At 45.2% G+C, this 27,335-nt stretch overlaps 1 protein-coding gene across 1 annotated transcript in view; it reads left to right on the top strand.

The window, feature by feature from the left end:
- COLGALT2 (collagen beta(1-O)galactosyltransferase 2) overlaps window positions 1–27,335 on the top strand; it is a 60,348-nt gene that overhangs the window by 21,957 nt on the left and 11,056 nt on the right. Inside the window, exons 2-7 of the mRNA XM_081867327.1 lie at window positions 11,275–11,385; window positions 11,928–12,045; window positions 13,607–13,741; window positions 19,001–19,205; window positions 24,881–25,000; window positions 27,074–27,150. Of these exons, the coding sequence (XP_081723453.1) occupies window positions 11,275–11,385; window positions 11,928–12,045; window positions 13,607–13,741; window positions 19,001–19,205; window positions 24,881–25,000; window positions 27,074–27,150 (766 nt within the window). The remainder of the gene's footprint in view (window positions 1–11,274; window positions 11,386–11,927; window positions 12,046–13,606; window positions 13,742–19,000; window positions 19,206–24,880; window positions 25,001–27,073; window positions 27,151–27,335) is intronic.

The raw sequence follows: 27,335 nt of genomic DNA, 5'->3' as shown, positions 1-27,335 counted from the left end.
CCATCAGCCCAGGCCAGGAGATCCTTAGCCAGGAGGATGGGAGGCACACAAATGGCAGCCTTACCTTGTCCTAGGCTTGTCCAGCTGCCAGCCGTTTTAAAAGGTATCTGGAACAGAAGGTGGAATTGGAGCAGATCTGTTGCAGGGGGCTATCACAACAAGAGTCTGTTCACCACGATTGCCCTGTTCCTGCATGGGGGAGGTCTGATAATTTAATATGTCGTTACAATTATATTCCACTTGTTCCTCAAGGAACTCAAGGTGGTGTACACAGCAATTTTAACTTTCGTTGCTATCAATCTCCAAGTAATTCTGGGAATTGCAATATCCAGTGTTCTTGGTAGTGCCCAGAATTCTTTGAGTAAAAGCCTGTGTTTTAAAGGTCTAGTACGTACACAGCCAGAGACCCATATGTTTAGTCTTGCTCATTATTCACATCTTTCCCTTTCTCTCTATCTAGAATAAGGGGTGTGGGGATTTTTACCTGAGTCCAGCCCTCAACCCTTCCAACCTACATGAGTGATGATTAATGACTATTAAGTTGGGGTGTGGAGTGGGGAAAACACATTGGTGTTTGTGTTAGGGGGAATGTTTCTCTGCTTCTGCTGCATGGACCACACTGTGGCAGAAGGCACACGGTGTTCCCTTTAGTAGGAAGTTTTGGTAATTTTCCTTCAAGGATGAAAACTGGCAAAATAGACTGCTCTTCCCTCCCCTGACACCAGGGTCAAAGTAAATAAACAGCAATGAAGTAGAAGCTCAAAACAGGAATATAAAAGGGGAGAAAGTTGATGGAACTTTTTACTTAACTTTCTGGCTGGGTTGCTTAGAATTATCTAGATCTAAACTCTGTTGAATACACAACCGTTAGTTCTTTGGTTGAAGAGGCAGATAGCCATGTTTGCTGCACCAGAATGTTCTGGTTCTGATAACGTAAAAGTTTTGGCTAGATGTCTAAATCTCGGTTGTCGGTTGCAGCATGTAAGGCTTCATATAAACTACATTTAAAACACAGTTTTCCCTCTCAAAGAATTTTGAGCGCCATCATTTACCCCTCACAGAATTCCCAGCCACTCTTAACAGTCCACAGTGCCCAGGGTTCTTTGGAGGTGGAAAGCGGCTTCAGATGTGCTTTAAGGGTTTGATGTGTGTATCTCTTGGACATAGACTCTCTGATCCTTGTAACTTGGGGTGTGGGTGTGTTTTGTTAAGGAGAAAGGTAGCAGTTCAAGGAGTAAATGTGGAATAGGGCAACTGTGTGTATGGGCAGCAAAACCCATATGGTGTTGCAAGAATTTTAAAAATGTTTGTGTGGCTCTATACATCTTATGTTTAGGGAAGCTTTTAATATTTCATGAATTATTGTATTTTAATATTTTGCTGGAAGCCACCCAGAGTGGCTGGTAAAACCCAGCCAGATGGGTGGGGTATAAATATATTATTATTATTATTATTATTATTATTATTATTATTATTATTCACATAGTGCATTTCGACAAAGAGTTTTCAAAAGAGTTTTGAGATTGCCACATGAGGCAATTTAACCCATGGACACTGAATCCATTGTTCACATGTATCTTTACAGTAACAAGCAGTGCTTTTTTCTGGTGGTACTCAATGGTACGCAGTACAGGCACTTCTTTCTCTTTTCAAATCCAGCGATAAGCTAAATGGAGGGCGGGGAGAGCAAGAAAGCCATCGTGGCTAAAAGAGGGGCTGTGAAGAGCAGGAGGCTGAAGTGGCGAGGAGAAGGCGGCCCTCTCAGTCCGAAGGTTGCATTGTCCCTCCTCGGCTCTCCCCATGGATGTGCGGCTATGCCGCTGCCTCACGGTGCTGTGAGCGGCCGGCTGAGCATGAGCGCCACTTCCCTTTTGTCTCTGCTCACTCTTTCCATGTCTGTGGGGAGAGAAAGAAAGGGGGGAGGAAGCAGCAGCCCCATTCTGTGGCTGGGGAAGCCTTAGAGGTGAGCGCAGGTGTGGCTGGAGGGACGAGGAGGGGCAGGTGGGATTCTGGGTGGGTGTGAAAAGCAGACAAGGCAAGGTGGGGGAGAGGCTGAAGAAGGGGAGGGGAACGCAAAGTGGGGGGAGGACAAGAGAGAGAGAGAGAGATATCTTGGTGAGATCTGGCACTTTTTTCTAGAAAAAAGCACTGGTAATGAGGATCCAAAACATGAATTGAAACAAAAAAATGCTGTTTTTTCCTCAATTTTAAAAGCCCTTTTGGGGCTGAAATCTTGTGCCTAACTACTTGTTCTCTTGTGTGGCATGCTTCCGGTTGTTGTTGTTTGGTCATGTCCGACTTCGTGACGCCATGGACCGGAGCACGCCAGGCACTCCTGTCTTCCGCATTTGAAACCCCACTAGAAGCGCCATATTAGTGGGGTGTGGATAGTGGAAAAATGAAGAGCTTTACACCCATTTTCCAGTTATGAGCCAATGCTGAGTCACTGGTTCAGCATGTGTTCATCTCTCCCTGATAACGCATGCGATTCGAAACTCTAAACATGCTGCTGTCAGATGGGTCAGGTTAGAGAAAGCCCACACAGTGCAACATTCTTTGCCCCCCCCCCTCCAGGGCGCTTGTCGGCCAAGCCTGGCTATCTGCCTGCCACCTGGGGTGGAAATACACAACAGGAACATTCTTGTCACCCTGGCCATGTCACCCATCCTCGCATTTTCACATAACATCAGAAATGACCTCTGCTCATTCTGACTCTCAATGAAGAGACTATTTGTGTACGCCTTGCGTTCATTTTGGGTAACCCATTCAGTGAAAATGGCTCTTGTAAGCTGTTTCCTTTCATTATGTCTCATCCAGGCAAATAAGGAAGCCTTCTCCGCTCTGTTGGGTGTTTAACTGGGAGAAGCAAGTTCTATTGTCTCAAAGCTCCTTCATTGTTATGTTTGGTTTCCCATACAGTAAAGTGAGGCAACACAGAAAACCCTTTGTTTTATAAATTCAATACATAAAGAATAGAGCTAGCTTGGGCAATGTAACAAACTTGAATGGGGTGATTTATATTTTTGAAATTGATTGCTACTGGCTAAATAGTTTTGTCATTCTCCCCAGTGTAAGAGTTTGAGGCATACTTTCCTAGAGGCAAGTACTGCTGGACTCACTTGCAAATAAGGATAGGTGAATCTGCCAGTTTTGATTTCTTTGTTTCTTATATTTCCCAGTCTTACACTCAGTTCTCCGCATTACTTTGTGAATTACTTTACCCTGCATGTGCATTTTTTAAAATGTAGCTTGACTAGAAAACTGCATTGCAGAATTCAAAAGTGTATGACTTGAAGGCTAACCGAATTTTGGTTAGCATATTGTTCTGGAAAGTGTGAATTGGGTAATCTCACCTTTAAATGTGAATTGAATCAAATTTCTCCCCTAAGTAAATATATACAGGATTGTGCCATGAATAACTTATTTTGATAAGCATGTAGTGAACTGAGGGTTGTGTTGTGACGTGGGGTTTGTGATTTCAGCTCTCTTGACATAATATGCTGGAGACAGTTCTCTAGTAACACTTCTTTATTAAAGCAACAAGGCTAAGACCTGAGGAGGGGAGAGCTACATTTATAGGGACAGGGAACTAGCTAGAAAGGATACATTTTGGAGGGAACAATATCAGGCAATCACAGTCCTGCCTTTTGGAGGAAACCAATAAGACAGAGGATCCAAATACAGCAGCTTAAATGAACCAATAGTAGCTGTACCCTCTGGAACCAAAAGGCAGTTACTTTACCCTAATGCAAATACAGACAATAATAATACAGATATAAAATCCTTTGACTCAATACACAACACCCCTCCCCCCCTAGTGAGCACAGCAGACGTAATCTCTCAGGTACTGTGGGGTCCTACAACTTCTACTTGATCTCCTGACAACAGGTGTTGCCGGTTCTGGATTGGGTGTCACCTGTGGTAGGGGGGCTGCTATAGGGGTTTCGTCAGGAACAGATGGAGTCCCAGACATCTCGGGGTCCCCTACCTGTACCTCGTCATCCTGAGGACTAGCAGACCCTGGTTCATTTGCTGAAGCCCCTGGTGATTGCACCTCTGGGCCATTTTCACTCTGGTCTTGTAGCTCTGCGCCGTTAGCCAGGGATGAATTATCAGACTCCTCCCTGCTGAGCGCCCGGCGCCTCTGCTGATCTATATGTCTCTTCCAAACTTGCCCATTTTCCAAGGTCACATAATAGGACACAGGTCCACTAGTCCGGGTGACCACACCAGCCACCCACCGCAAACCTCGTAAATAGTTCCTCACCCAGACCAGATCTTCAGGGGCGAAATACCTTGTTGTGTCAGTCTCAGCCTGGGGGTTTGCTCTTGAATTACGGTTTGGCATTTTATCTGGGTGGACATAATCCAGTACCGTTACCAATCTTCTACCCAAGAGCAGCTCAGCTGGCGACTTGCCCGTCGCAGTACACGGCGTCGCATGCTGCAAAAATAACATTCGCGCGATGCGAGCTGACCAGTTACCCTCCATTAAGCGCGCAGTGGATTCTTTGGCTGTTCTTACCATGCGCTCCGCCTGCCCATTGGAGGATGGGTGAAAGGGCGCGGATGTGACCCCTCTTATGAAGTTATCAGCCAAGAATGCCCTGAATTCTTGGGATACAAAAGCTGCCCCATTATCTGATACAATGGTCTCAGGTAACCCGTGGGTTGCAAACAGCTGCCTCAACACCTTGATTACGGCAGCTGATGCCATGCTAGGGACCATCGCCACTTCTAACCATTTGGAATATGCATCGACGATAACCAAAAAGACCTTCCCCTGGAATGGCCCAGCAAAATCTAAGTGCAGCCGGCTCCAGGGAGATCTGGACTGCTCCCACCAGTGAACTGGTGCTCTGGCCACTTCTGGCCGCAGCTCTTGGCATGCCTTGCATGTTCGTACCCATTGCTCTATGTTCTGGTCCATTCCAGGCCACCACACATAACATCGGGCTAGCGACTTCATCCTGACCATTCCCGGGTGTCCCATGTGAAGCGTCTCAAGAACCCTGTTTCTCAGTGGTGCTGGGATGATCACCCTATCTCCCCACAGGAGACAACCCTTATGCATGGATAACTCGTGCTGCCTTGTCGCATAAGGCCTGAATTTGTCTTCATGCAGACCACCTGGCCACCCCCTCCCCACCCAAGTGAGCACACGGGAGAGAACAGCATCTTTCCTCGTTTTCTCAGCAATATCAGTAGCCGTTACAGGAGCCCCCGGAAGTGTTTCCAGCATCATTATGTGCTCCGCTGGAGCAGGATCCTCATTGCTCCTGCCAGGAAGGGGCAATCGACTCAGCGCATCAGCGTGGCACAACCGTTTCCCCGGCACATGGGTCAAGGTGTACTGGAACCCGTTCAGGAATATAGACCAACGCAACATTCTGGGGGAGAGAATTTGTGGCGTTTGTTTGTTCGGGTTGAACAACCCCAACAGTGGTTTGTGGTCCGTTTCAATGGAGAAATGACGACCGTACACATAATCATGGAACTTTTTGATTCCTGCCACAATTGCAAGCGCCTCTTTATCAATTTGAGCATAGTTGCACTCTGTGGGCGACAACGTACGGGAATAGAAAGAGATGGGCTTTTCCGACCCATCCAGTTCCCTATGACTCAGCACTGCCCCCAGGCCGTATTGAGAGGCATCACATGCCAGGACCAGCGGCTTCGATTCATCATAATGAGCAAGGACGCTCTTGCTACTCAGCATTCCTCGCAAGGAGTCAAAAGCCTTCTGCTGCTCCTGCCCCCATCGCCACACATTTTTTTTCTGCAACAGTCTATGTAATGGTTCAGCTACCGAAGCTTTCTGGGGTAAGAACGAATGATAAAAGTTAATAAGTCCCAGGAATGACTGCAACTCCGTCTTGTTCTGTGGTTGTGGTGAATCGATGATGGCCTTAACCTTAGCATCTGTGGGGTGGATGCCTGATGCATCAATTTTAAACCCCAAGAATTCCACAGTTGGCACCCCAAAACTGCATTTTTCCTTTTTTAGTTGCAACCCCACCTCCTTGAACTTGAGCAACACTGCACGGACACGCGCAACCAGTTCCTGTGGGTCTTTTCCAGCAATCAAAACGTCATCAAAAAATGGCAAGACCACCGGCAGACCTCTTAACAGGCGTTCCATGAGCCCTTGAAAAATCCCTGGGGCCACACAAACTCCAAATTGTAATCTGTTAACTCTGAACGCCCCTTTATGTGTGACAATAGTCTGTGCTTCCGCTGATTGTGGGGTTACTGGCAGCTGTTGGTAAGCTTGTGCCAGGTCAAGTTTGGCGAACACCTTGCCCCCAGCCAGTTTAGCCAACAGATGTGATACGACTGGAATGGGGTATGAGTTTCCCCTGAGTGCCTTATTGATAGTACATTTGTAATCAGCACAGATCCTGACTTCCCCATTTGCTTTAAGGGGCGTGACGATTGGAGTCTCCCACTTAGCGGAGTCCACGGGTGAGAGAACTCCCTGCTTGACCAATTTATCCAGCTCTGCTTCAATCTTGGGTTGCAGTGCAAATGGCACTTGCCTTGGTTTGAGTCGGATTGGGGCCACCCCAGGGTCCAATTCGAAGTCACCTGGGGGCCCTTTATAACAACCCAGTTTTCCATTAAAGAGACCAGCAAATTCTTTGCATAATGCCTCGCTCATCTCAGGGCAGGTTTGGATTGAATTAAGCCCTGATATACTCAGTCCCAGGGTGGGGAACCAGTCAGTGCCCAGGAGACTGGGGCGACTGCCCTTCGCAATCACCAGTTTCAGTACCGCCAGTTTGTCCCGGAACTGTACTCTCACGGCACACATTCCCATGACATGGATGCGGCCCGCTGAGTATGACTGCAAAGTTGCCGGGAAGGGCTCCAGAGGGGGCAACTTACCTCGCGGTCTGGTCCGACACAATAGTGAATCCAGATCCGGAGTCCACCTCCATGTCGCACAGCTGACCCTCAATCTTCACCTTGACGTGTGCCTTGCCTTGCGCTGGAAACTGCACGACCCTCCCGTTGATCTCCGTTACGTAGTGGCAGTCCTTTAGAACATGGTTTGCTGTGGGCGATCTGCGATGCTCCAGTCTAGGTGCTCCTGTCGCTCCCAACGCCGCCGATCTACAGACCCTGGCGAAGTGACCTGTCTTTCCGCACGTCCGGCACATAGCATCCCAGAAACAACAACTCTTCCGCTCATGGTTTCCGCCACAACCAGGGCACCTGCCTCGGTGATCTTTGTGCACTGTGCAGGCCTGACGCACTGACTCGACCCCACGGACTGGGCTCTGGCTCGGAGTAGCCTCTAGCTCGTCCATGGCATGCGCAACTTCTATCTGTGGCTTAGGGGCCCTGCGACTGGCATCAAGCTCCTCTCTTTCATAATTCTCCGTGGCGGTGGCCTCCTTCAAGGCTGAAGCAAGGGTAACCTCTTCTTTAGCCACGATGTGTCTTCTGGCTTTCTTGCTGCTCAGACCACCGATAAACCAATCCAGGAGAGTCTCTTCCAGATCTTGGAAGTCGCAGTGCTGAGCGAGCTTCCGCAGTTCAGCTAGAAATGCAGATACAGACTCCCCAGCAGGCTGCTGCCTCTTATGAAACTCCATCCGCCGGGCCATCTTGGTCTCAGTAGGCGCTAAATGGCTTGTTAGGCAGGCAAGAATATCTTTGAGAGATGTCTCACTTAGCTTCGCTGGGGCAAGCAATGCCTTGGCCAGCTTGAAGGTCTCAGGCCCACAGTAGCTCAGGAATGTGGCCCTTCTTTTGCTGGCATCGGTGATCCCTTGAGCCACTGCGAAGAACTCGAAGCGTTCGACGTAGTCTTCCCACGTGTGGGGCTCTGATGGCTGGAAGGGCTCCAATACCCTTGGACTCTCCATTGTCCTGTGGGCAGGGTCGTCTTCTCAGCTGGCCAGTGAGTCTTGTTCTTAGCTACAATCCGGACTCTGAGGCAGGGCTGCGTTTAACCGCTCCTCAGCATTCTGGATCCCATCCTCGTCGCCAGTTGTTGTGACGTGGGGTTTGTGATTTCAGCTCTCTTGACATAATATGCTGGAGACAGTTCTCTAGTAACACTTCTTTATTAAAGCAACAAGACTGGGACCTGAGGAGGGGAGAGCTACATTTATAGGGACAGGGAACTAGCTAGAAAGGATACATTTTGGAGGGAACAATATCAGGCAATCACAGTCCTGCCTTTTGGAGGAAACCAATAAGACAGAGGATCCAAATACAGCAGCTTAAATGAACCAATAGTAGCTGTACCCTCTGGAACCAAAAGGCAGTTACTTTACCCTAATGCAAATACAGACAATAATAATACAGATATAAAATCCTTTGACTCAATACACAACAGGTTGTATCCAGCATTAGTCATACTTAGAGCATGACCGAAAGTACTCCACTGAAATTAATGGACAATACTAAATTCTGTCCATTAATCTATGTGGATTTACCATGAGTGGAATTTAGGTGGGTACAGTGACCAGAATGTACCAGATTTTAGCCATCTGTCTGCTGTGAAAGTAGCTTAATAATTTTGGAGGATCTCCCCCCTCCTTTTCATCACTGAGTGAGTTTTGGCTCAAGCACCTATCTGTATATATAATGGCCTCATCCGGGTGCCATTAAAAGTGCATGCATTCACTGCCATGCAGGAGGAAATGCCCAAATGTGGTTGTGCCAACCTATCCAAAGTCAGTGACAAAATTTTTATTGATTGTAAATAATTTGGTGTAGAGTTCTCTGTGTTTAGTTTAATTTGAAATTTCTATACCACTCCAGGTATCATAAACTGTCTGATGGGCTAATGAGATTTAAAGTATCAAACAACAATCCATACACAAGAGCAGCGTAAAATGGTAGCAGGGCAAGACAAAAAAGATAAAAGTAGCATTAAAAACTCCATCTAAATGCTTGACTTATTTTATTTTATTTTTTAGAGAGGTTTTCACCTGGCACCCAAATGACGACAGCCTCCATGCCAGATGAAACACTCTAGGGAGTGTTTTAGAGTTTGGGGATTCAGTCAACTATGTAGGCCTATTGGACAATGAATTTAAGTTAGTCATGTTTATTAACTCCTTTACTGTGAGTAGGGCTGGAATGGAATATTCCCCAAGGTGCTGTAACTGAAAAGGTGGCTTCAGAGTATATGGACAATGGAAAAGGTCAGGGACTCTTCTTGAGGGGACCATCTTGTTTTGTAGAAGTACAGAAGTATTTGTTTGTTTAGTTGCGCAGATGCATAGTTTCCAGATGGAGCAAAGTGACTGCAGGCAAACACTTTCTCCTCAGTCATTTCAGACAGTGAAATTACAGTGTGTCGTGGTCTATTCACAACCCTCTCTCCCCTTGCAGTGCATACAGACATTGCCTAGCAGCAATGACAGGCCTGGATGTGTGTCAGCCTGTCTTCTAATAAAGAAGCTGCAAAAAATGCTGCCTTGTGAGGTTTAGAAAATCACTCACATTCCGTATTCTTTCTTAATCTCACATTATCAATGCAGCCCACACAGTCTTCGTAGCATAAAGTAATTTATATAGAAGGACCTATTAAAATAATATGGGACGCGGGTGGCACTGTGGGTAAAACCTCAGTGCCTAGGACTTGCTGATCGTATGGTCGGCGGTTCGAATCCCCGCGGCGGGGTGAGCTCCCGTCTTTCAGTCCCAGCTCCTGCCCACCTAGCAGTTCGAAAGCACGCCTAAGTGCAAGTAGATAAATAGGTACCGCTTTATAGCGGGAAGGTAAACGGCATTTCCGTGTGCTGCGCTGGCTCGCCAGAGCAGCTTCGTCACGCTGGCCACGTGACCCGGAAGTGTCTCCGGACAGCGCTGGCTCCCGGCCTCTTAAGCGAGATGAGCACGCAACCCTAGAGTCGGATACGACTGGCCCGTACGGGCAGGGGTACCTTTACCTTTTTATTAAAATAATTGCATTTGGAAGTATCTTTGCAGCCTGTTTAGCTAAAGCAGGCATAGGCAAACTCGGCCCTCCAGATGTTTTGGGACTACAACTCCTATCATCCCTAGCTAACAGGACCAGTTGTCAGGGATGATGGGAGTTGTAGTCCCAAAACGTCTGGAGGGCCGAGTTTGCCTATGCCTGAGCTAAAGCTTAGCCTCCTTTGTTCTGATTTTTGCCATATTTTGATTAAGCTTGAATGTGTGCCCATGGCTACATAGTAGTATAGTGGCAAATTCAGAAGTGTGGGGTCTCTTAAGGAAAGTCAGAACCATTTAAGATTATACAATAATAACAATGAGGATTGCATTGCAGTAATCAATGCAGATCTTGCTTTGCTGCTTTTCAGCTAGATCTATTTCCCATGATGTAGATGGGCAAATTATCCACTGCCTTATGGGACATTTTTGGAGAAGAAAAGGCTAAGGAGTAAATCCTACATTAAGTGGAGTCCCTAAAATGATGGTGCCTTGTACACCTCCTTCCAGCAACCCCTGCAGCCAAGCTGGTGCCAAATGGCCACTTACCTGCTTTCCTTTGGACCAAATTAGTCTTGTCATCTGAGCAGCCCAGGACCTCCATACACATTGCCCAGGCTTGTGCCCCGGGAAAGTCACTTTGGTGAAGCTAACACAGCAAAAACTATGTGGGAAACAGCAGTTACGAGTTACTGGTCTCCGCAGTCACAGCAGGCACTGTGATTCTCATGCCGTTTGACTTCACCCCTAGTGACGCACTCCATTGTCTCTTGAGACAGACAGGTTCCAACAACATGGTCAATTTTTTTCTTGAAGTTCCATTGTGCATAACAGAACGTGCACACCATTCTCTTGAAAGTGAGCTTTGGAACATACAGAACAACTCATCCTCTGTGTTTTTCACATGCCCCTTCTCCAGAATGACCATAGGAGCCAATCCTCTTTTCATTCTGATTGGCTCCTAAGAGTAAAAAGACTTCTAATTGGCTAAAACACTTCTCTTTTCGAGCTGAGAGGCTGGGGGCTTGGGACCTTGCTGCAGAAGTAGTGATAGGTCTTTAAGCCCCCTGCAATCCCAGACCACTCCATCTCCGTTGCTGAAGTTGACCTGACAAACAATATCACTCAGTGCCTAGTCAGTATTGTTTTAAGATGCCAATGGTGGGAATTTGTGTGAATATTTCAGACCCAAAATGGAGTCTGTGCTCTGTTTGAACGTGCATCTATGAAGCATTGGCAGAGAGGCTGTTGTTACCTGTGAACACATGCCTCTTCTAGACCGAAAGGTGGTGAATGTTTAGTAATCCCTCTGCACATTTACTGTTCCTCCTTTAGGGTAGCTACTGACCACAATGTTGACAACACAACAGAAATCCTGAGGGAGTGGCTGAAGAATGTACAGAAACTGTATCACTATGTGGAGTGGAGGCCCATGGGGGACCCTCAGTAAGTATTCGAATGCTGGGTTTTTCCAGTAAAATGACGTGTAACAAAGCTAAGCATATTCAGGGAAACAGCATGAAATGTTCTAATCCTTTCTAAAGCTATTTAAAAGCCTTCTTCACATACTTGTGATAGCAAATTCCAGAAGCAATTTAATTTGGCTAAATGCTATCTTTTTCAAAGCTGGGGTGGGAAAAGAGCTGTTGGGTGTGCCCCCCCCCCCACATCCAAGTTCTATTTAATTCACAGCACTCATGTTGGGCAGGAAGCGCAGTGATGGTGTATGTTCCCCTGTGTCCTGGGTACTCACTCCAGGAATAAATTTGGAGAGTGTTTTCTTTGCTCTGAAACGTCCTTTCTTTACCCTTACATTTTTGGAGCACTTGAGGTGACTTAGTGAATTTGCTTCTCCCCCCCCCCTTTCAGTTTTTAATTAAAACACCAAAGTCAGGAGAGAAATAATACCCAGCGATCCTACAGGAGCTGCGCAGCATTAACATGACAAGAGGGCTGCATGTTTTCCCTTTTTGTTCTTTGTTTTGTAGGTCTTACCCAGAGGAAATTGGGCCCAAACACTGGCCAAACTCCAGGTTTACCCATGTGATGAAACTGAGGCAGACTGCTCTGAGAACTGCCAAGGAAAAGTGGTCTGATTACATCATGGTAAAATAAGAATTAAAGTTCTGGCTGGTTAGGCTTCCTTCCTTCCCTTGATTTGCATGCTGAGCATTTCAGAGACGCATTCTGTTTCTGAGCTTTGTAAAGAAGGAAACTGGAAAAGTAAAATTGGTTGTCTTACAATGCTACATAATTTCCTCCCCAGATGTGCTGGGATATGCAAGGTAACTACACTGACCACTGAAGTCCTGACTCCTAGAATCATAGAATCCTAGAATCCTAGAGTTGGAAGAGACCACAAGGGCCATCGAGTCCAACCCCCTGCCAAGCAGGAAACACCATCAGAGCACTCCTGACATATGGTTGTCAAGCCTCTGCTTAAAGACCTCCAAAGAAGGAGACTCCACCACACTCCTTGGCAGCAAATTCCACTGTCAAACAGCTCTTACTGTCAGGAAGTTCTTCCTAATGTTTAGGTGGAATCTTTTTTCTTGTAGTTTGGAACCATTGCTCCGTGTCCGCTTCTCTGGAGCAGCAGAAAACAACCTTTCTCCCTCCTCTATGTGACATCCTTTTATATATTTGAACATGGCTATCATATCACCCCTTAACCTCCTCTTCTCCAGGCTAAACAGCTCTTACTGCAAATTCCACTGTCGAACAGCTCCTGTACTGGTCACCTCTAAACACAGCTTTGTAGGACTGGGAATGGATAAATAGCTTTGGCCCTGATTCCTGCACCTATTTCCACAAGTATTTGTGTGATCAGGAACATCCGCTAGGTGATGGACTACAGCTCCCATCATCTCTAACCACTGGCCATGCTCACTGGGGCTCATGAGAGTTAAAGTCCCAACAACATCTGGAGGACCCAAAGTCCCACATGTGATGTAGTTGATGAGTGGATTCTCAGAACTTGTTTTGCCACCCACCACCAGAGCACTGTGTTACTTTGTTCAAACATACACAACAAAATTAATTCTTGTCTATCTATATTTGCCTCATGTTAATGAATACTCTTGACACCTCAATGGTTGACACGCTGAGGCACCCAGGGGTGTTTTATATATTTGAACACTGCCACTGTAGCCGAAAAACCACCATGCTGATTTATACACCTCCCACTTTTCCAGGATTTGGAAACCTATGGCCCTCCAGATGATATTGGACTCCCACACCCATCAGCCTCAGGGTTACAAATTTCTTATCCCTGCTCTAATGTCTCCATTGTGGACTACTTTGCTGGGCCCACTATGAAGTGCCTGTGGGTTTCTGTTCTTGTTGATTGTGTCTCACACGTCCAGAGGCTTCATTTCAATTCAGCGATGCAAGTGCCTTACTAAATATCACCACTTTTTGGTATGTGCAAAGTAGTAGTTACAAAGTTGACCAATATTTGCTGCTGGCTTCAGTACAAGGTAAATGTTAGCTTAATGCTGATGGATATGTGATGGAAGTCTGCTTATTTTGTTCATTTTGCAACATTGCAAGAACTCAAGATAGGTAATGCTCTTAACCAAGTCTTGTTTGTGGACATTAGAGACACTCTTCAGATCCAGTCACACAAAACCTCACATGCTTTTTTTTTTTTAATCCCTTTTCCTAGTTCATAGATGCTGATAATTTTCTGACAAACCCAGAAGTTCTGAATCTCATGATAGCAGAAAATAAGACCATTGTGGCGCCAATGCTTGAATCTCGTGCTCTCTACTCGAACTTCTGGTGTGGAATGACCCCTCAGGCAAGAGATGTTTCTTTACTGTTACTTATACACCACCCAAACAGACAGATCCCTGTCTCAGGGCTTGAAAGCAAGTATAGAAGAATGGCAAGGATACAGGGGATGAATTAATAAATGTGTAAGATATGTATCATGTGTATTATTGTATTGTGTGCATTCTTTGTTCTCTGCAGCTGGTATCAAAATGAGGGCGCTTTTAAGAGACAAATATCCCATGCAATGATTGTTGAAACCCCTTTCCAGCCTCCATGTCTTTGATGGACACTACTTAGATGTTCCTATCTCCCTTGGGACCTAGAAGTTTGTGTTTTCATAAATGGCAAATTTGGATTTTTTGGGGTTTCTGGCAGAAGCCTTCCATGCACCAGGTGGCTGGTTAGCATAGTAATTTATGATAGAGTTATTGTAATTAAAGTGTATCTTTGCAGTCCCTTTATGGCAAAAGATTTTGTCAAAATCAATCCAATATATTCGCTGGAGAAATGAAGCCTTTGAAAGAAAGATTCTCGAAAAGGAATTGCATCTTGCAGGCTTCTTAAGATGAAACAAAACACTGTTTTTCCTCTGCCACTCCTCGTTTGTCTTTTTTCTTTTTTTTTTTTTTTGTAATGCAATTAGAGTCCAATGATTTCACTCATGCCTTTTCCCCTCTGGGATTAATTGCTCACAGTCTGAGATCTGTGTGCAGCTGGAGCAGCCTGGTAGCTGCAGTTCTCTGGAGCTGATTGCTGTTCAGCGCTAGGTTTGTCAGCTAGCCTTGGTTTGCAGACCATTTGGGGTCCATATTTCTGACAAGTGGAAATAACTCCCAGCAAATCCACAAGGAATTGTTGATAATAGTGAAAACCAAGGCAACAAAATAGCATGCACACCTCTGCATGAGAAGCTACTCTCTCAATGTGATTGTTTTAGCAACTTGGTGTTTGGAATGACCTTCAGATCTGCCTCTGTCTGTGTCACACTGTTCTCATAACTTGGCAGTGGGCTCTGGAGAGCAGTTTTTTCAGGGTGGACTCTTAGGCAGTTGTTTCCATTGCTGAAAGTTCCGGTAGCGTGATTTGTGCAAAAAACCCCACCAAACCCCAGTCTGTCTGAGCATGCTAAGAATTGCCCAGTTTGGGAGAATGTTTACTAGGCATGAGACGATGCCGTGATTTCAGGTGCCCTTGTCCTAGCCAAACAACCCAAGGAGAGTTCTAGGGAGCTGTAAAAAGTTATTTAAAGATGTTCCATCTGTGGTATTCCTTCCTGAGTGATAAAAAGCTTTCATTTTTTTAAAAAATATTTTTTATTAGTTTTTCAACACAAATCAAGAACAATACAACATAAACACATAAACAAACAAAAACATATAAACATGTATAATTTCATAACCTTTTTTCCATAAACCTTGCTTCTCGGACTTCCCCTTCCCTCCCCTTCTCTGCATCCCTGTTTTAAAATTTCTTCAACAACCCTTCAAGCCAATTAACAAATCACTTATTTTCTTTTTAAATTTCTTCTCATAATTAATCAATCAATCAATTACAGCTGTAATTCTATATTTTCCTTTCCCTTGACATTTTAGCACTCATCAATATTGCAACAGTTCTTAAGATATACTTTAAATTTCTTCCAGTCTTCTTCCACCGTCTCTTTTTCTTGGTCATGGATTCTGCCAGTCATCTCCGCCAGTCCCATGTAGTCAATCACCTTCGTCTGCCATTCTTCCAGTGTGGGTAGTTCTTGTGTCTTCCAATACTTTGCTAGAAGGATCCTTGCTGCTGTAGTGGCGTACATAAAAAATGTCCTATCCTTCCTTGGCACCAACTGGCCGACCATGCCCAGGAGAAATGCCTCTGGTTTCTTGTGGAAAGTACATTTAAGTACCTTTTTAATTTCATTATAAATCATTTCCCAGAAGGCCTTAATCCTCGGGCAAGTCCACCAAAGGTGAAAGAAGGTACCTTCGGTCACATTACATTTCCAACATTTATTATTGGGCAAATGATAGATTTTTGCAAGCTTGACTGGGGTTATGTACCACCTATAAATCATTTTCATAATATTTTCTCTTAAGGCATTACATGCCGTAAATTTTATCCCGGTGGTCCATAACTGTTCCCAGTCCGCAAACATAATGTCATGACCCATGTCCTGTGCCCACTTAATCATAGCTGGTTTAACTGTCTCATCTAGTGTATTCCACTTCAACAGCAGGTTATACATTCTTGATAAATTCTTAGTATTGGGTTCTAGCAGTTCTGTTTCTAGTTTTGATCTCTCCATCTGGAAGCCGATTTTCCTGTCTTGTTTAAACACCTCCATTATTTGATAATAATGCAGCCAATCTCGTACCTTAGACTTTAGTTTTTCAAAAGTCTGTAATTTAATTTTTCCACTCTCTTGCTCTAAAATTTCACAATATTTTGGCCATTTAGATTCCATATTAAGCTTTTTCACCGCCTTAGCTTCCATTGGTGACAACCACCTAGGAGTTTTATTTTCCAACAAATCCTTATATCGAATCCAAACATTATATAGTGCTTTCCTGACAATATGGTTTTTAAATCCTTTATGAATTTTTACCTTGTCATACCATATATATGCATGCCAAAAAAAGCTTTCAGATTCTCTTCACCTCGTGTCCAGATGTTGAACACATTGCCATAACAAAAATAATCCAGTCAATTTCCCATAGGCCAGTGACATAGAAGAAGCTTGGATTGTAAAAATTCATATTTTAAATATGCTCCTTAATTATGCTAAATGTGTTTTTGTTCGGCCTACAAGTGGACATTTGGACAACAGCTAGTCTAAGCTGATGCTCTTTCTGGATGGGTTTTGCACTGGTGCTTTCTGCAAACAAAGAAGTTTTTTCTGTCTTGAATGTGGAGAGGGGAGAAAAGAGCTTGCCAAGATATGTTTCTGACTGGAAGGAGCAGCTTGTCAGAATACTGGTGTCCTAGGACCTAATACTTGCTTCCTATCTGCTCGTCATATACATCTGTTAAATAAACAGCCTGTTTCAAAGGCACCGTACGTCATCCAGTACACTCTCCTTTCTCAAAAATTGACATTAATACTTGCTGGTCCAATTATTTCCTGCAGAGTGTTCAGTCTCAGGTAATCCTACTGCGTACAATGGAAGTGTTATTGATGCTGAGCTTGTTCAGTGGTTATCATTTATTTGTTCCGTCTGGGCGATGGCATTGGGCCTCTTTTGGGTGGGCTTATATCCCCCTCTTTAAAGGAATAGGTGTGTTCTCTGGGGTGCTTGTCTTTGGAGTCCCAAGTAGTATTGGCGGCATGAAGCACCAAACTTCATAAAATTATCAACCAAACTTAGGGTTGCCACCTGTCCTGTATGATACAAGATTGTCCCATTTTCCAGTGGGAAATGCTACGTCCTGTATTGATACAGTTTTGTCCTGTATTTCAGGTTCTCTCTCTCACCCCCAAGTTTAGGGATCCTCTCCAAATGCATGTGTTTGAAAGGGTGTGTGAAAGGTCATATATTTAAGCTCCGGGTAGCCAAGCACAGGCACATTTACAAATTCGTTTGTGTGTGTGTGCGTGCAGGACAAATTTAGGAGGGGGCATCCTGTTAGGCTGCAACAGATTGTAATGGATTGTTTTGAAGTCACTTCAGTACCAGATGGGGAAAAAATGATCCCAACCCTGTCATATAGTTTGCCAGAAATCGTGTCCTCCCTCAAAGGGTGACACCTGCGGTGAGACCTGGAGACCGATCCCCTGTGTTGTGGGTGGGTAAGATTGGTCAGCCACAATACCTGATTGGTAGGTCCCTCGATGTTGGGTTCCATCTGGCCAATGGGGCACAGTCCAAACGGATTGAGGGACCTATATATACGCATGCACATGACTCAGAGCTTTCTCTTTCAGCCCGTGCATTCGGAACACCTGCCCACCTCTCCCTACTTTTAGAGCTTGTTGCTCTTGCTATGCCATCGTGTGTCATCTGTCGTTGGGACAGGGGCACGGCAGGAATTTTCCCCACTTGGCTGATTGGCTGGTGCCATTTGGGTTTCGCCTGCCGCACAGCAAATTGTCACAACTTGTAAGGTTGCGGATAGGCTCTGGTTCAGGTGATAGGGATGGGAGAACGCTCTCGCCATCCCTATGTGAAGGGTATTCCATTAAAGGAATCAAGGGACTTGGTGGTTTGGTCATCCCCTGGGAGGGGGTTGTGCCCGTGCCTGAGTCCAGAGGGACATTTGGGTGGCAGAGTTAGCCCGTTCCCGGCTTCCCACTTATCCAGGTGTTCACCCTTGGCTGAGCTATGCTGGTGCCCTGGGTCAGCGCTACCTGCAAGGCAGGGAGCTAGTCGAACCAGAGCCTATGCAACCAGTCACTTTCTGTAATCAATAAAGTTGTGGCCTAAATTCTGCCAAAAACCAAACTAAAATTTGAGTCAAGTGTGAATTTATTTAGGGGGGGGGTCTCTGGGTCCGAACATGCAACAAAGGTAGCAACCCTCACCAAACTCCCTCTAAAAAAAATTCCTTCCAGTAGCACCTTAAAGACCAACTAAGTTAGTTCTTGGTATGAGCTTTCGTGTGCATGCACACTTCTTCAGATAAGCTCATACCAAGAACTAACTTAGTTGGTCTTTAAGGTGCTGCTGGAAGGAATTTTTTTTTATTTTGTTTTGACTATGGCAGAACTCAAACTCCCTCTGTTATGTTTTTTTACCACGTGAGGTAAAGAGGTCTGACATTATTGTACTCTCACCACCACATTGGAACAGGCTACCAGAGATACCAACTCTAATCTTTATCAGTGTCATGTGAGGGCTGTTTTATTCTCTGGGGCTGTAGAAATTGTTTTGTTTGGCTGATTATCTTTTTTTCCTTTTTTCTTTTTCTTTCTTTCTTTTTTTTTTTTTTTTTTTTGAGTGGGTTGTTTTAAGGTGGCCAAGAATTATTTTAAATGGGGTAAAATCAAACAGATAGTATGTGCTTAGCCTTAGCTAGCTCCTTTTGTCTGACTTTTGGTGTTCTTTCTTTTTTTATTGTATGAATTCCTTTATTGATGTTCCTGATATTTCTGCAAGCTGCTTTGGGGCATGGATTGTTTACACCTGAAAAGTGTTGCATAAAACAAGTTAGCATAAACAGGTGCTGCAAGGCTTTTGTTAGGCAATTGGATTTCTAGATCTGGACAGTCCTACAGATTGTGTACCTTCAGATTGTGGGCTTTTGCTGCTAGCTGAAATGATTCTCGTTTTAATGAGCTTGTGCAATCATTTTATTCTAGGGCTACTACAAGAGAACACCAGATTATGCCCTGATCAGGGAGTGGAAGCGGACTGGTTGCTTTGCAGTCCCAATGGTTCACTCCACATTCCTGATTGACCTGAGAAAAGAGGCGTCAGATAAACTGGTGTTTTATCCCCCACATCAGGATTATACCTGGACCTTTGATGACATCATTGTCTTTGCCTTCTCAAGTCGACAAGCAGGTAGACCTCTGAACTAGCTATGGAATAACGGATTGGAGAATGCAGCGAATCCAGGGAGGGTTTAAATTACCTATTTGTGACAACTCGAAGAGAAACAATTTACGGTATTACTATTTTAAAAACAAAAACCCAGAACTCTAACAGTGTTTAGACTGACAATGGCAGTACACATGTGCTGTCTTTTGTACTCATGCATGAACACTAAGGGACCATGTGGTGATCAGCCATTCCTTTCACAATTTGTAGCTAGTGGGTTTCACTTTGAACCATTAAGCAGGAGCATAATTGTCCTGTGTTAATGATGTGATCCTTAAACAAAGGAGCAAACAACCTACCATATTTTTCCATGTATAAGACTGATAGGGAATGCTGGTGTTTGGTGGCGGTGGTGAGCGGGTGAGTAGTGGCAGGTGGGTGAGCGATTGGCAGTGGCGACCCACCCCCCGAAAGCAAAACAACTCAAGGGCAATTTTCCCCTTATTGGTTACAGTAGAGAATGCAGGACCCCCGTTGGAGGAGTGGTATGGCCCTAGCTGGGTGTCAGACAGAATCCGCTCCTCCCGGATCCTTTTAATAGGATACCCTTTTCCTAAAGGAGGGGCAGGCAGAGGCTGCAACCTCCTCTTCACCAAAGATCTAGGTTAACCCAGTGCCTTACCACCTAATAAAGTTGTAACAAAACCAGGCAAAAACCAGATGGCCAGTGCCAGTTTGCCAAATGGAAAAATTCCTGCCCACCCCTGTTAATACTATGGCGGACTTGGTCCATAGCAAGGCCAAAGCACAAGAAAAAGGAAACAGATTGAGGGAGATCAACAAAAAAGGCAGGAAAGACTTCTAGGCAGGCCACAATTCAGCGACCCCTAGGAGCGGGTCCAAGCGTCCCCATTGGCTGTTTGGGCCCGCTGCCAGCAGAACACCTGTCCAAGAGCTTCCAGCATTGGCCAATAGCTGGCAGCCAGGCGATCTGGTCTGCCATTTGTCGGATCACTTGTGGGCCTGAGGCCTGGCCACAACACCGCCCACCAATGAGGGTGAGCGGACTTATAAAACGTCTAACATGTTATTGAATACCCTACAGAGATTAAAAGCAAGATGCTGCACACGGGCTTATGATCAGAGGCACAAGGGAAAAGGAAAGCGGGTAGAGAGGGAAAAGGAAAACAAAGCAAATGACTTGAAAGGAGATGATACTACTAAAGAGGATGAAAAGTATTGCTTTGAAATGATCGTGGAAATAGTTTTACACAGGAAAGCAGGCCTGAGGCTGGGGAATGAGAGAGCCGGATGTGCAAGTAATGGATTAAATCACTGCCCAATCCCTTCACATCAAGATATATTTTCACCCATTTCCCATAATGATACCTGGCAGTTGAACTGTGGTTTGGCAAGAATCGTAGTCAGCTGGTTGCCTTAGAAAATAGAGTTCATAATGGGGCCAATGCACAACAGCCCTTTCTACAGGCAACCCCAGACTTCTAAAAACAATACCTGGGGGTTCTGCTATTAATAATCTGTGCCGCTGTAGCTGTCTCAGCAGATTGTGTCTGCATGAAAATGTTCAGTTTTTGAGCTTGGATTCCCCTCTCCTGGAAAATCAAAACAAAGGGACTACTGGTGCAAGCAGGGGTGGGAAGGGCTAGTAAGAGCTTGAATTATCTGTTTTGAACTTCACATTGGAAGTCAGCTTCTGAGTAGCCTGAATTTCTGCTTCCTATTAGGGTTGCTATTCCTGATCTACAGCAGGCTCAAATGCCAACTAAAGAAGAGACACGCATGTTCAGGAGAGAATCACATGTGCACACAAAATGGTTTCACTGTGTAACTGGTATGGCAAAAATAGCAATACAGTGGTACCTCAGGTTACCGTAAGTAATTAAATCGTTCCGGAGGTCTGTTCTTAACCTGAAATTGTTCTTAACCTGAGGCACCACTTTAGCTAATGGGGCCTCCTGCTGCTGCCGCGCCGCCAGAGCACGATTTCTGTTCTCATCCTGAAGCAAAGTTCTTAACCCGAGGTACTATTTCTGGGTTAGCAGAGTCTGTAACCTGAAGCATATGTAACCCGAGGTACCACTGTACAAGCTTCAGCTGTCTCTTCTTTTGGGTCTCATCCCAAGTGTCTCTGTCAAGGGGCCTGTGTTCCAGTGCTGTGCTGAGCTGTATCCGGAGTCTGTTGCCTAATGGGTAGTGTCAGGGAACTGACATCAGAGCGAGAGGCGGAGGCAGGGCTCCAGAGCGATGCCGGAGAGGGGACCAGCTGGGAGGAAGGAATTCAGCGTAACACCAGTAGAGAAGAGAGGGAGATGGAGGAATTGGCCACAGGGCTCCGAGACCCTTCACCAGAAGCTAGTGAAGAGAGCGCTGGCACGCCCCAGCCTTCCCCTTACTTGCGCAGACGAGTTCCGCGCAGGGAACATAGGCGGAGACTTGGTGTCAAACAGCTTTTATGCTGGAAAAGATTCAAGAAACGCCCACTGACGGATTCTGCAAGTGACTAGCAGGTCACGGAGGGCGAGCTGTGAGCCTAAGCATGGCTGGGTAAGCAATCAAACTAAACCGAAGGCAATTTACGCACAAGTAACCCCCTTACAACCATTACACGTAGCTAATGACATTGGGCTGAGTCCTGCACCTGGTTATGACATTCTTCATTGAGCCTGGTGTGCTTTGGTAGCACAGCAGTTTCACATCTTGTTCTATTGAAGCACAAATGTGAAGGCTGAACAACGAGTGAAGGCAAACTTGGGTTTTCAAACATGTGCATTGCACAAGGAACCAGTATTAGCTATTGCTTCCTCCTCAGTACGCTTTCAGTTGTAATCCTGAATTTGCCACAGGCAGAATTCTTGGTCTGAAGTCACAGGACACCAAAACTCTTCTGAAGCTAATCAAGTCTGCTGACATCACTCTGCAGGTGGCTGGAGCCCACAGAAACCAGCAGGGATGGTTTGGGATACACCTTTACCCAGTCCAAATCTCCCCCAGTCCAATGCAAGCGGCTTTGGGTGGCTCTGCCTGCCATTCCAGCTACACACCAAATATTATCCATCTATTCTCATTCTGTTGGAACTATTGGATTATACCATTTGGCTGCTGTCAGTACAGTACTTTGGCCACAGTTTTAAAAAGCCCAACTAAATTTCAGTGTCGTAATCTCACCCATTAGAAGACTTATTAGTGGCAGATTCATATGTATGTGATATCCTTTTATTTCTTGTATATATTCCTAGTAATCTTTTCCTAAGCATTCTTAATCTTCTCACATATCCACCAAACAGGAATACAGTCTGCAATTTCTCCTCACATTTCCAACATATTCCACTGACATCGGGGGTATAACTTTGCTAGACAGTGTGAAGATGACACTATATAACATCTTATTAAAATTTTCTTTTTCTACAAGGTGAGAAAGCTGTGTAGGAAGTAAATATTTTTTCCCACAATTCATCTGAGATGCTTTTTTCTAATCTTTTTTTTTTTTTACCAATCAAGCACTTGCAACTCAGGTAACTTTGCTTGCTCTTTCCCTCTTAATCTGCTTTCTCCTTGGGGCCAGGGTAAAGTTGGCATGGCCACACAAGCCTCCTTAGAGAGAGCCCTTGTTCTCCTCTAATAAGTGATTAAAACTCCTCCTCTTTTATGGTGTCCTTTTCATAATAATCTTTTCTTTTTCTTTTTATTATTATTAAGTTTTACAACATATTACAACATATCTAATCATCAAAATGCAAAAAGGAGAAAACATTCCCCCAACCCCCCTCCCCCGCCTTGGACTTCCCTCAACTTCCTCTTCTGGTTTTTCCCAATATTGGCTTCCCCTGCTTTCTTTCTTATACTTCCATATGAATTCTCTATATAAATTATGTATTAATTATTGTTATCTTCCATTACTTAAACATCACCTTTATAGCTTTATACTTATTTTTGTCAATTGTAAAAGTTTACTCAAACCCTGCTGGTGAGTCTATTTCTTTACATTGATTCTGTAGATACAACATAAATGATTCTCATTCTTTTTAAAATTTGCTATTATCTTTATCTCTGAGTCTTTCTGTTAATTTTGCCATTTCAGCGTATTCCATTAGTTTTTGTATCCATTCTTCCCTGGCTGGTATGTCTTCACTTTTCCATCTTTGGGCTAGTACAGAGGTAGGCAAACTAAGGCCCGGGGGCGGAGACGCCCCCCCCCCGGCTCATAAATCTGGCCTGTGGAACCTGCTGCCCGCTCAATCAGTTCCTGCCTGCTGCGGATGCTTCGCCGCATTGGGACTGACTTCCGCGATGCTGGCACAGGTTCTGGGCAGGTGGCGATGCTGGCATGGTTTCAGATTGGCTACAGGAAGTTCCTGCAGCCAATCCAAATCCTTGCTGCCCGTGGCTGAGGTAAACTCGGCGCGGCCATGGACGGAGAGTCCAGTGGATGGGCGGCGGGTCTGGGCCGCGTCATGGGCATTGTGATGGGCACATCGCAGGGCTTCAGCTGGAGCTTGGTGCCCAGCTCGGTGGCCGCACTGGAGCAGCTGGAGGTTGAGCTGTGCGCCGCCTGCTAGGCGCTCCGCATACGCAGCCTGCCCGCCGACCTGGCCTTGGACGATGGGCTGCAGCGCATGGGTGCGCACCACCTGGGAGCTCTGCAGGGATGGGCCGATGGAGTGGCTGCTGCTCGTCAACAACGCCGGTGAGCGGACAGCGCCGAGACGTGCTTCTGAGCTCGTGCAGAGTGCGTTCCTCCTCCAGGTCCGGAGGCAGCTGTGGGACCGGCTTGCAGGGTATTTATATTTTTCAAAATATAGTCCGGCCCCTCACAAGGTCTGAGGGACAGCGGACCGGCCCCCTGCTGAAAAAGTTTGCTGACCCCGGGCTTTTAGCATCCTAGCCGCAGTCGTAGCGTAGATAAATAATTTCTTCTTTTCTGTTGGCAGTTCTTGACCTGAAATGCCTAATAAAAAAGCTTCTGGTCTTTAACAAAAGTCTATTTAAACATTTTCTTGATTTCATTATAAATCGTATCCCAATAATTTCTGATCAATTTACAGTTCCACCACATATGAAAAAGTGCCTTCTTTTTCTTTACATTTCCAACATTTGTTGGAACCTGTTTTATACATTTTTTTGCTGTTTTTCTCAGGTGTAATATACCATCTGTACATCATTTTCATATAATTATCTTTTAATAATATACAGTCAGTAAATTTCAAATTCACACTCCACAATTTCCCCCATTCTTCCATTTGTATATTTTCATAATGATCTTTTCAATCATTTGATTCTTTTCAGCATTATTCCTGTATAGACATTGCTGTAACTCCCTTTTAGTTCATTTTAGTTCTTCCCATCAAATGCAAAGCTGCTTCTACCCCCCCCCCTTAACTCACTTTTTAAATCTGAATTATAGCTGCTTTGGAATTAATGCGCAGTGCCTAGTATATATTAGATGCTTGAGAAAACAATAGCTACTGCTGGCTCCCTTCCCCCATGACTCTCCGTTCTGTCAATCAACTAAATGGGACGGGACATGCAGCTTCCTGTATTGTACTGATTAGGAGAGATTAATTGGAGTCAGGCTGTCGCTCTGCCTGCAGGACCAATCCAAAATACAACCTGAAAGGGGTCAAGGAGAAGAGACTCCCCTGCCCACCTCCTCATGTCTTCCCCTCTCTCGCTATCCCTAGACATTCAGATGTACATCTGCAACAGAGAACACTATGGCTTCCTGCCTGTGCCCTTGAAACCTCACCAGACACTGGAGGAAGAGGCTGACAATGTTGTTCATGTTCTGACGGAGGCAATGAGTAAGTAAAAGCACACTTCGCAACACTGTCAAGAGAGGCTTCCCGCCAGCAGTCGCCATTTTGCCTTAGGATGCTGCCACAGTGGGGCAACTGGACTAACCTGTGAGCCTCCACTGCCAAGAAAGGGCTGTGAGGCCAAGCACTGAGAGCTGATTAGATAATGATGATAAGATCATAACAGAGTCTGTCTTCCTTAATTATGAAGAGGAAGGATTTTTTTTTTTTTTTTTAAAAAGAGTTAGGATTTTAATTGCTGTCTTTGTTTTCAAAATACTTACGTTCCAGATACAAATGAAGTAAATAAAATAAAATATTGATGTACCTAATCTGAGTTCTTACGTTGACTAAGGAATTGCAAATTATTATAATTGTTATTTATTTCAGTTGTGAATATCTTCCCATGTGGCATCCCAAAGTGAATTATAATATAACAACTTATATAAAATAATTAAAACAAGATTTAAAAACTGTTAGAAATTCAGGACAGTTTTAAAGAGTGAGTTCATACATACAATCAAATCAAATATAAGACAGGTACCAACTGGGATAATTTTTATAAGACTTTTTGAAAAGAGGAAAACCCTTTAGCAGGCACCAAAGAGACAACAAGGAAGTACCTACCTGTCTGATATGCAATGCGAGGGAGTTCCAGAAGGGTGTTGCAGCCAACGAAAGGCCTGATTCAGGCTTTGGGCCCCTGATAGGACGGCCTCTCCAGGACGCCCTCTCCTGCAGGGGGCAATGGGCTGCTGGGGATGAAGCAATCTTTTCTGTATCCTTGTTCCAGCTTTCTACACCATTATCAGTACCCTGAACCTAGTCTGGTAAGTAACTGGCTTTCTGACTTGGGCCTAGAGCTGTGGACTTAGGTGCTCCCCCAGCACAAGTTTTCCCCGCCCTCACTTCCAAATAGTCTTGAACCAAAAAGTAAAATCTGCATCAGTGCTAACCATGGTTAATGTTAATTAGGGCTGATGCCACAACTAAAACCAAAATTTTGAAGTGTATATGCAAATCCCAGTTACGAGGGAATTCCATTAGTATTAACTAGCAGTGCTGCCAAATTTTAGAATTAGGGCTTTGACCTTCCCAGTGAGGTCCCTCAGAATAGCAATATGTGCCATACTGATATGATACCAAATTGTATCAGATTCATTTTTTAGGATACCAGAACTAGGAATCTGCCGAGCCAGAATATCCTTCAAAAGTACCGTATTTTTCGTCCCATAGGACACTCCGTCCCATAAGATGCACCTAGTTTTTTTGGCGGGGGGGAAATAAAGGAAATTCCCCCCCCCCCTTTATTTCCCCCTCAAAACCAGGTCGGGGAAACCAAACCAGGTCGGGGAACAGCGGGATGGCGCGCTGCGCCTCCCCGCTGTGCCCCGAGCTTGGGGGCTAGCCGATGTCTGCCCGGCGCGCGTGCCAGGCAGCAGGCTGCTATCCACAGCCTAGGGAGCCCTGCGGGAACTCCCACAAGGCTCCCCAGGCTTCGGATGTCTGCCCGGGGCGCGGGGCGCTCTGCTTCAGGGTGCCTTGTGCGCCGGGCAGCAGGCTGCTATCCGCAGCCTAGGGAGCCCTGCGGGAACTCCCGCGGGCTCCCCAGGCTTGCGGATGTGTTCCTGAAGCCTGGAGAGTGAGAGGGGTTGGTGCGCACCGACCCCTCTCGCTTTCTAAGCTTCAGCGAAAGCCTGTATTCGCCCCATAGGACGCACACAGATTTCCCCTTCATTTTTGGAGGGGAAAAGGTGTGTCCTATAGGGTGAAAAATACGGTAGTTCAGATGCTCCATCTGCATTGCAGATACAGTCCAGGTTTGCAACAAGATATTCCAGTGCAGAGAGAACCAAGTGGTACTTTGCTTTTGTAAGAAAGCACACCTGTGTTTTATTATTGGTAAGCTTTTGATCTTTTAAATATATGTAATAAGCAGTAGCATACTATGACTGTCACCCGAAAGACACTTAAATGGAGGAGCAAGACTAAATAAGTGAGTTGCCCCCCACAATGAGAAGTGAGCAAACTTCAAGGGTTTCTTTCTTCACCTGTTTTGATTGTTCTCCTCCCTTCCAGTTGACCGTCCTCCAGTTGAGCCCTCAGAGCAGGTCACAGTTCCTCCAAAGCACCCAGACAAGATGGGATTTGATGAGGTAACAGGAAAATGTCTGCTTTAGCATGCCAACTTTTGTGGGAGTGAAAAGGGACAGGGCAAAATCCAATAAGCGGTTATGGCAGACTTAAGCTAAATGGCTTGAAAAAGTCAGCTATAGTCTGATCTGTATTATTATATATATTTATTTATACTCCTCCTTTTTCCCTGATGGAACTCAAGGAG

The sequence above is a fragment of the Podarcis erhardii genome, assembly GCF_964252035.2.
Source record: "Podarcis erhardii genome assembly, chromosome: 6".
Lineage (NCBI taxonomy): Eukaryota > Metazoa > Chordata > Lepidosauria > Squamata > Lacertidae > Podarcis > Podarcis erhardii.
The sequence above is the reverse complement of the archived record's forward strand: the minus strand, read 5'-3'. Positions and strand labels throughout refer to the sequence as shown.